The sequence below is a fragment of the Chelon labrosus genome (genome assembly GCF_963514085.1).
Source record: "Chelon labrosus genome assembly, chromosome: 22".
NCBI classification, from domain to species: Eukaryota; Metazoa; Chordata; class Actinopteri; order Mugiliformes; family Mugilidae; genus Chelon; species Chelon labrosus.
The window spans coordinates 20,748,536-20,758,910 of record NC_140355.1 but is presented as its reverse complement, the minus strand read 5'-3'; the positions used below and the strand labels follow the sequence as shown (position 1 = coordinate 20,758,910).

The following is a 10,375-nucleotide window of genomic DNA, read 5'->3' as shown; positions in this document are numbered from 1 at the left end:
ATCATGGTCATATCCAAGACTGATTTAAAAAAAATAAAAAAAATAAAAAATAAATACTCGAATCAAAACATTAGTTTTATGGATTTTTTATTTTATTTTTTTTTAATATAAATAACAACAGTGACTTTAAGTAATCAAACTGGTATTAAAAGGGTTAAAATCCTCAAAATGACTTTGGTAGTTTTGTAAAGTGCTGAAGTGGTTTAAGAGATTTATGCAGAAAAAAAAAACAAACAAATATTAATCAGTAAAGTTTTTAGAGCAGTTCTTCGGAAGTGGATGTTTTTCTCCTTAATGACTCAAGAGGGTAGTAACCTTTAAAGGTGACGCTACACAAAAACTAATAATGCATCAAAGTCAATATTTCAGATAATCTTGGTCATATCCAAGACTGATTGGAAAAAAATGCCCCATCCTCCCGACATTAGTTTTATGAAAAACAACTAACTTTTTGTGGGTTTTTTTTATTCATTAATAATAATTTTAAGTAATCAAACTGGCATTTAAAGGGTTAAAATCCTCAAAATGATTGAATGTTTGATAGTTTTGTAAAGTGCTGAAGTGGTTAAAGAGATTCATGCAGAAAAACAATATTAAGTGCAATTTGGACATTTTTGTCCTTGATGACTCAAGAGGCTGGTATATTTTAAATCTGATCCTACACACACACACACACACACACACACAAAATAAATGCATACTACTGTGACATGCAGTGCATCGTGGTGCTAAAACAACAAATATTTCTGCTAGAAATGACTTCATGAATATGCAGGCGTGATATTTGGAGACGCGCTGCTCTCAGAGTATTGATTGACTCCGTGTGCTCTGAGCCCCCCCGCTGAGTGATTGACAAATTATTGATAATCCTCCTCTCAGAAAGGCTCCATCCAAATGTCAGGCTTAATTTTCTCAGTCTGCAGAGTTCAGTCGTAACTACCATCAGTGAAGGCGAGCTGCCACTCTGAAGCACGCCTCACAAAATATCAGAGAAAGACAAGGTCTCCTGCACGGCTTCAACCGAGTTTACGGAAAAGATGCATAATGTACTTTATAATGCACTGTATTTAATAGTCCATAAGAAACAACCATCAGACCGTGTTGTCTTAGATTATCCGTCCGTCACGGAGCAGAATGCGTCATCGGCTTCGTTCATTAATCACATCACTGAGCACAGAGGGAAAACACAGGAAGCTACCAAAGATAGTAACACGGTACAGTGTGCAGAGACACTTACAGACGTGACTGTAGAGGAAATATTCATTAAGTGGAACATAGGATTTAAATATAGAACAAAAATATGAGATATCTTTAGATATTCTGTCTGCTGCTCCATTGTTCTCCAAAAACGATGAATGTGTGGTTTATTTTGAGTCAAGTGCACATGTCGCTGGAAATAGCCCAGATTTCCCGCTTAAAATATCTCCCAGCACATGAAGCATTGTTTTGCCTCAGTGTTAAAACTAAAGCTAATTATTGGTTTGTAGGTATTTGCATCTTCAGCAGAATGAAAGGCTCCAGGCTCAGCGTCATCAAGCTCGTTTCCTGAAGATCTAGAGAATAAAATGCAAATATTGGGAGTTGGTTCGACGGCAAGTGGAAATTTATCCCACATTAGCATTTAGACAGCCATGCAGCTGCTTTACATCCACATCTTTCTCCCCCATATATTCAAATTAGATTAGTGAAACACCACTAGAGGTTCTTATTAATACAATGCACACACACACACACACACACACACACACACACACATACAATCTTCCGCTGTAAAGGCGCCGGTGGTCGTCCGTCAGCCGCCGCGTCTGCAGGTGCCTCTCAATGATAATACACCTGCAGGCCTTCAATCACCGGTCGCCCCATTGGTTTGTACCATTCAAGCCGTTATTCTCAGAGTTATGGCCTCCTGTTTTTTTTTTTTTTCTGTAGTGGCAGCGAGGGGCGCTTTTATATATTGGGATAGTCGTGAAAGGCGGATGAGGGGACGATAAAGCGGCACATGCTCTCCTGCAAACCTCAGCGGGCGAGGTTGTTTGCAGAGAGGAGATCCTGCATGGTTTGAATTCACTGAATTCACCTTACTTTGACAGAGAATAGCTGATATGTACTTGCAGTTTGCAGCTAGCAGAGGTGAGCAGCAAGCGGGGATGACGTCAAGTTGAGATGTTCAGAAGTAATTTCCCCGTTGCGTGTCTCTGCGTCCTAATACCAGGAGGGAAAAACACAACCTAGGACTGCCTGTGTCATCATGAAGGAGTTCAGAACTGCAAATAGTTGTTGTCGGTGAAGAATAAATTGAGCTCTGTTCACATTAAAACAGTCTCCAGTCACGCTAGCGGCTCCTTAATGCTTCACTCTGGCATGCTGGATGTTCTTAGGGACAATTATGCAGATTTTAAGCAGGTACTGGATGACAATATGCTCCAATTAGCCCTCAACACAAAGCTTCACAAGGCTGGGGTTGAAGGGGACGTCATTACCTTTGGAGACATTTGTCCAAAAAAAGAAAAGAAAAGGAAATCTTTGGACAAATTAGAACTGGTGGAGGTGGTTGAGCGAAGCCACGGGGCGTTATTAGGGTTTAGACAACTCAGAGAACATGGATGGACCAAGACACCAGCTGATAGTTCTTGTACTATGGCTGCCAGCAAGACAAGAAAACATTGAGGTTTATTAAGGATTATTGACGATTGTCTGGTCTGGTCTTGTCTTACAGTTGCGTCCTCTCTAGAGGAGATGGAGCTCAACATGGTGCGACATGGCGTTGCTCTCCAGGTCTCAAGCTCTGCCTGATACTGAATTTGTGCCTATATTAAGATAAGATAGGTTAAGTAAGGTAAGACAAGAGAAAGTATAAAATTATGTTAAAGGTGCCAAAGATATTTACATATTGTATCAGGTTTACAGTAATTAAAATAGTTAATTAATAAGTTTAAGAGTTAGGAAGCTGAATATAAATAAAGACTAACTCCAGCCAAGAAATGACGCTTTGTGATTGGTCAGCTACGCAGAAGTGTAGACACTGTGATGGGCTTTGAAAGCAGACAACATGCACTGGGGGCGCACAATGAGGATGTACTGGGGCACCAAAACACAGCCTCTAAATAACGCATTATCTGCCGCAAAACTTGTTCATTTCACCAATATTTTGTTATGATACACTATTCCCCGTTGAGTCCGGAGTTACCTGTTATCTATTCGCGGACATGCAGCAGTTTGTTGTTCTTTGGCCAGCCGTCCCTCTCTCTGCCTCTGCATCCTCCTTTCAACGAGCTCCTCATCCATATACTCTGACTCAAAACGGTAAGGACATCCATCATAAACAAAGTCGTCGTCCACATCCTCAGAATCGGAAAAATATTCAGCCATGTTGCAAAAAACTAGCAGTAGCAAATTACAGGTAAACAAGCCAACCGTCACGGGGTGCGCGCGGCGCTCAGAGATGACATCATCCAGGTCAGAAGTTAGTAGGTCAATCTACAGACCCCGGATGGTGATAACAGGTAACTCAACGGGGAATAGCATTAGTGTATCATAACAAAATATTGTTGAAATAAACAAGTTTCACAGCAGATAATGTGTTATTTAGAATCTGCGTTTCGGTGCCCCATTCACTCCCACTATATGGATACACGGGATCTAAATATCTGACGAACGACTCCAAATGACAAGTTATATAGGTGAGTAAACAACTGTATCATAAGTATATCAAGGATGACATTATATGTCGGCTATGTCCTCCTTCAGAATATTCCTCTATTAATGCCATCTTGTCCTTTCCATCTTTTCCAACGTGTTTTAAAACTCGTGTATGGACACAGCGGAGTACAAACAGGAAATGACGTTACATTGTCGGGTTCGGTCCAATCAGAAACAACAAGTGTTGTCCCTACACTTTCCGTAATCTGAAATGTCGTTGTGTTTTGACCCTTAGGACCACTGTGCACTATTTTTTTAATATTTAATTGAGGGCTGTCAAAATGAATGCGATTAAAAATTCTAACGCAATTAACCCATCTTGCAGCGCGGCATGACTCTGAGTGTCTCTGGCAACACATTTTGGGCAGTTTGTCCAAGTAGAGTTACCGTTGTGCGTGCGATAAAGATAGATTAGCATCTTCCATTTTTATCAGTTGGTTGTTTTTAAGATTTTTGGTAAGCTTGACTCAGGGCAACAAATTCCATTGTACCTGTGCTGTAATATACCTGTGCACATGGCAAATCAACTCTATTCTAGTCTCCATCCACCTGCCCTCATCATCTCTGTAGACCCTCTGTCTTTTATTGCCTTTCCCTGCAGGAACCAGGGGGACAAGAGAAAGCTTGCTGAAACATGCCCCCACCGCGAGGCTCGCTCCCTGGGTTCCTCTGCACCTGCACATCATCTTCCAACCGACCTGACTTCCCCCGTTCTCTTCCCATCCGCCACATCTTTCCAACCATCTCCTTAGGGTCCTGGCAATTAATAGACTGTCTCGGTTGCAGAGCGTGTGCAAACTCTGCCCGGGCTGCACTAACCACTGTAGCACCACTTTAACACAAACGCCAGTATTCACCTGCTCAGACAGCTTCTCTGTCGTTTCTGCACGTCAGAGAAGCTATCTCAGCATTATTCCACCGGCTATCAAAACAGAAACAGTGCTGCCTGGAGAAGGTGGAGCAATAAATACCTCCCATATGCCTCCCCCCTACTGAAACTAATGAATTGAAAGTAATTTAATGGAGCAGTGCACAGAGGGAAGGGACGGAAATAGTTGCAGGATTTTCCTCTGAACGCAGACACCGAGAAGATACGGAGAAAATGCACATGGATTCATCAGAAAAATACAGAAAAGACGTCTGCTGTGCTGCCTTTTACAGTCTGAGGAAGCACAGCATGAAAACTGAGCTCAGATACATGAAAATGAAACTTTTGTGAAGTGATATCTGAAGGTAACTGTGTACTTTTAGAACTGGAAGTTGTATTCTTATGCACATGAACTCTATGATCTTGTTCTCACACTATGCACTGCAGAAAATCTTGTTGTACTGTGTACTTTTGGCATAAATTGAATAAGAGGGAGCCCACAAGTTGAGTGCTTTGTCATGCAGAATAGTTTTATTACAAAAACGTCTTATCAAATCTGACTGCTTAATGGCAATGAGTTCCGCATCCATTGTCTCTGTCCCCTAACCTTCGCCCTCCCCTGTGTGTTGTATGCAACGGGAAGTGGCTCAGAACAGCCGAGCAACGCGAAATAAACAGAAGGTCACATTCATTTTAGCACTGTTCTTCTCAGAGAAGGTTCACCACAACATGACAATAAGTCTCATCTGGATAAATACACAAAACAAAGAGCAGTTCCACCAAACACAAAAAGGACACTTAATTAAGATTTATTCAGCAACGACATGAACAAGTCAAAGAAAGAAATGAAACTAAATGAACGGCCGGTAAAGTCTGTGACGTGACGATACGACTTAGCTTCGTTTTCATACACATTTTCTTTGGATTCAAGATGTTTTCTCTAATCAGATGGACTGTGACTATTCTGCTGCTTAAATCATTTTTTAAAAAATCATTTGCTTTCACATTCACTTCAGGACCCTGTTGCGATCACTTGGTGAAACAGAAATCTTCCACGTTGTTGAGTTTGATCGTCTGTAGCTCCTGGCTGTCCAGTAGCCTGTAGCTGAAAGACACTCGGTTGACGAACCTCCCGCTGGACACCATCCTCACCACGGTGTTATCGCAGCCTATCTTCATGTGGGCTGCAGGGGGAGAGAGGGAGGAAATCAAATGTTTTAGCTGAAGCAGAGGGGATCGTTCGACGTGGGGGGACAGCGGAGATCGGTTGTGTACTCACTTGGTCCGGTGAAGGTGATGCAGAGGTCCGTGATGGGGAGAAGCTTGGACGTATCGATGCCGCTTCCTCCCAGCAGCTGCACAAAATCCCCTGATTCTGCACATCCAGGCATGGACCTCTGAGGAGATCAAGATATAATACGTTAAATACCATCCATCAGCAGAATTTATAACCGTAAAAACACTATGCAGATGACATGTTCTTGTATGTTTGTTTCCAGTATAACTTCCTTTTGACTAAAACAGCCACCTCCTCTACCAAACGGATGTTTTCACTGATTTCTTTTCTTAAGCAGAGAACACGTAGATGAAACTAATTAACTTAACAAAGGCTCAGGTCCTTTAAGAGCCCCCGGCCAGCTGGTTCCCCCTCTACGTGGGCCGCAGCCATTGTAGTTGCACCTGTGCAGCTGTGATATGTCAACATGTCTGCAGTGGAAAAATGGTCTCCAATGGCAGCAAGACATGGCTGGTCACTTGTTCCAAGAGCTTGACATGAGCTATAATAAGTAGTTTGATGTTTATGTACTTTTTTTAAAAACAAGTGTAAGCGAGGAGCGGCATGTCCACGTGGACCAAGTGTGTCAATTCAAAATCATAGATTTTTGAAATTCTCCGTGAAATCAAATTGATTTTCTGTGGTCCATTTTCTACGTATTTGTCCTAAAACTACGAGTTTGTCATTTGTCCTGGAAACCACTGAAAAATGTCCAAAATAGCTTCTACGTTTTTTTAACATAAGTCTTACATAAATACCAAATATTTAATTAAATTCAGAATTTTAACCCTTTACATGCCAATATTTTCGACGGCATCACAAATTTTTCTTAAAAAAACCCCCACGAAAATTGAAATATTTTCAATATTCTGAATGCAAAGTGGATTTTTCAATAACATTGATTTTGATGGATTTTTTATTTTATTTATTTATTTATTACAGTCTTGGATGTGTGATTTTGATGAATTTTGTTTTGTAGTGTCAGATTTTAAAAAATTGGTAAGGGTCAAAAGTATTGTCTTCAAAAACTCTATAAAAATAGAACATGTTAATATTTTTACAACTTTTTTTGACATAAATCTTTTAACCAACTTCAGTCCTAATCATAAATTCCAAAAATTTCATTTATTTCAGAATTTTTACCCTTTATATGCCGCTGTTTGTGACAGCAAAAATAAATAAATAAATAAATTTAAAAAATAAGAAAATTTTAATATTTTCAATATTCTGAATGCAAAGTAGAATTTTCAGTAACATTGATTTTGATGGATTTTTTATTTTTTATTTTTTTTTATTTTTTGTAGTGTCAGATTTTAAAAGATTATTAAGGGACCAAAGTATCCTCTTTTTAACCTTAAAGGACTTAAAGGACCTGAGCCTTTGTTTAGTTAATATTTGTTTCTACTTTTTTTTTTTTACATGAATTATTTAATCAACTTCAGTCCTAATCATACATACCAAATATTTAATTTATTTCAGAATTTTAACCCTTTCTATACCAGTGTTTGTGACGGCATCACAATTTTTTTCTGGAAAAAAAAAACAAATAAAAATTGAAATATTTATTATATTCTTAATGTAAAGTGGATTTGTCTTGGGGGGATTATTATTATTATTACAGCCTTAGATATGTCAATGATTAGCAAAAAGATTTTTTTCATTTTATTTTTTTGTAGTGTCAGATTTTTTAAAAAGGTTATGTTGTCACCATTAAGGTCCTCTTCAAAAATGCCATATAAACAGTACATGCTAATATTTGTTACTATTATTTTTTTACATAAATCTTTTACTCAACTTCAGTCCTGATCACAAATACCAAATATTCAATTAATTTCAGAATTTTCACCCTTCATACACCATGTTTTTTATTTTTTTGGTGGCATCCCAGAGCCAATTAACCGTGCAGGGTCCTATCAGTCTGTGATGACGTGGCTCACCTTGGGGAAGTTGTTGTAGTGTCCCAGGCTGAACTCTGAGACATCGATGGCCACTGGGTAGATGATGGAGAAGCTGCAGTTTCTGTGCTGCTGCGGGATCACCATTGTGTAACTGCCCTCTGGTGACTGGGAGATGACATTACAGGCTGCAAAGAGAGCGACAAGGAGGGGATGGATGGTTCTCAGATGGAAGCATAGGAACATATACGCAACGTCAAGGATGGTTGCATGCACATGACTGATTTACATCCAATTCTAATAAAGTGGTTAAGAGCAGGAACTGGAAAACAGCTGAGAGGGAAAGCAGCTGTCCGGTTTGTTGCATTGAAAGACAAAGGTCAAAAGGTGAATTTATTATTTGGCTCTGCTCTGTTGCAGCTCCTGGATTTCTTTCTTTCTTCCTCGTTTCATCTGATTTATGAGGCTCAGATACGAATTTGTTTCAGGGTTATTAAGCAAATTAAGCTTTCTGCTTAATGCAAGTCTGGCATCTTAAGAAAACAAAGGTGATTTTAAAGTGAAAAACTTGAAAAAGGTTTCAGAATTGCCTTTCCCCATGCACATTTCTCTAGGATTTGCATTTGCAGCGTGCTCATGGTCGTGATCCCGAGAGGCAGTGGTGGCAAACCGTCCCCTGTCGGTGCCACTGATGACTAAAGCACCCCGCCGGGCTCGTCTCATCGCCCCAGAATCGCACCAAACAACCAATTTTTTAAGATTTGTCTACTCACGGAAGGGGTTGACGTGCTTCCTCACTGTCAGGGTGAAGGTGCTGCCGGGGCTGTGGATGCGGAAGAAGACCATGGCCACGTTCTGAGAGGAGCGCACGCTTTTCCTCAGGGACCCGGAGTCGCAGTAATCCACGTAGCGCTCGTACATGGGCAAGGGGTGATCCTGGGAGCTGGGGAACTTCTCTCCCTTCATCACCCAGCCGTCGAACACCTGCAAGGGGCACGCAGATGCAGAGGAGAAGCTGGATCAAAGACCGTTTCTGCAGGGGATTCCTCGTTATGAAAACACGCAGAGTGTGCCAGCATGCAACTACAAGGGTCTTATGAAAGGAAGGTCACCTATAAGCCAGTTAAACTCAATTGCTTTATGTCAAAGGAGCTTTGGAAGTGTTTCTAAGCTTAGTCTAGCAACTGGTGTTTGGTGGCGTGAAAAGAAAAATCACCTTAGACCTGATGAGAAGCTGTTTCTGTGGGTGATGAGTTAAGGATGTTTTATTAGGAGCAGGTAAATGATGTTTAGTTTTAACTCACTGTGATGAGGTCTCCCCCCCGGCAGTCGATGTCAACGTTGTCGTACTCCACGCTGATCACCTCGTTGGGCTCTGCCGTGAAGAAAGCGGCGCAGCTGAGCTGAGGACGATCTGCTGTGAAGGTGAACTGACCCTCCACGGCGACCATGTCCAGGCAACCTGGGAGACGGCGTGGACGGTGATGAGCACAGCACACACACACAAAAAAACACCTGATCAGTGGAAATACATGCACGAACCTTGAGTTTTATCCTGTTAAATACAATTTTACGTTCATTTTATTGTTTCTTTGTACTTTATTCCCTATAATTCTCCCCTACTATTCATTTTGGCTCAATTGATTGAGAACTATATGTTATGCAAATAAATATATTTCAAACCTAAATTAAAAGAAATAAGGAAGTCTTAGAAATGCCTCATCTTTACAAGAGATGATTAATTTGAAATTAGTTTTTTGATTTATTCCTGACACACACAGAACATTCAATCATTATATATATATATATATATATATATATTTACTTACGTAAAGGCCTGCGGTACATTAACTCCTCTGGTATTTCTCTCTTGAGTTCCGAGTTGAAAAACGAATATAAATCATCTTTAGAGATTTCGTTGTTCTGCAGAGAGAGAGATAGAGAAAATGCGCAAAGTTGAACTTTTTATTATTTAACTATTTTCTATTTTCAAGAATTGCAATAAAGTTTACTCACCTCGATATACCTGGAGTCTCCCTTGAGGACGGACAGACACAACACCAGAAAGAAGAGCTGCTCTCGGAAGGTGCGCTCCATTACGCGCATCTCTGTCTGCAAGGCGCACCTGAGCGGAGAAAAGTCTGAGCTGCTCCGCGGCCGCCGCGTCTTTTTATAGGACCAAAGTCTCAAACGACCACGGTGACATGGTCGCTGTCACCCACCGTGGTCCCCCTCCCCTCCCCTCCCCCCTCAGCCAATTGCGTGGTCGTGACGAGAGCACGGAGGGGAGTTGAGGGAGAGAGAGGGAGAGAGATGGACAGCTGATTCCCAACGACACACAAATCCAACGTCATCTTCCCTCTAACTCTCAGCTGCTGCTCCTCTTCTTCCACTGAGCTGATCATTAAACAGCTGATCCATAAACTCACTTTAATGTCACCACACACGTCTGATCTTCCTTAGTTTTGTTTTTATTATTTCTGGTTTATTTGGTGAATGCTTTTGTTCAAGAACCAGAATTTCACATTTCAGCATCTTTAACCCTTTTCAGGTATGAACTATGACAGACACAGGATCGTTTGATACGAATAAAGACTCCAGAACAGCCTTTAAAATGAGATTTATTGGTTTACCAAT

The 10,375-nt window shown here is 40.7% G+C and overlaps 1 protein-coding gene across 1 annotated transcript; it reads right to left on the bottom strand.

Annotated features, from left to right (window-relative positions):
• Positions 1-5,528: 5,528 nt before the first annotated feature.
• On the bottom strand, positions 5,529-9,844 carry crhbp (corticotropin releasing hormone binding protein; the record flags this gene model as incomplete). Its single annotated transcript, XM_084571805.1, has 7 exons — positions 5,529-5,751; positions 5,847-5,964; positions 7,781-7,926; positions 8,512-8,722; positions 9,043-9,200; positions 9,568-9,661; positions 9,755-9,844. 7 exons carry the CDS (start codon positions 9,842-9,844, stop codon positions 5,597-5,599), a joined length of 972 nt encoding a protein of 323 aa, XP_084427931.1. The 3' UTR covers positions 5,529-5,596.
• Positions 9,845-10,375: the final 531 nt, after the last annotated feature.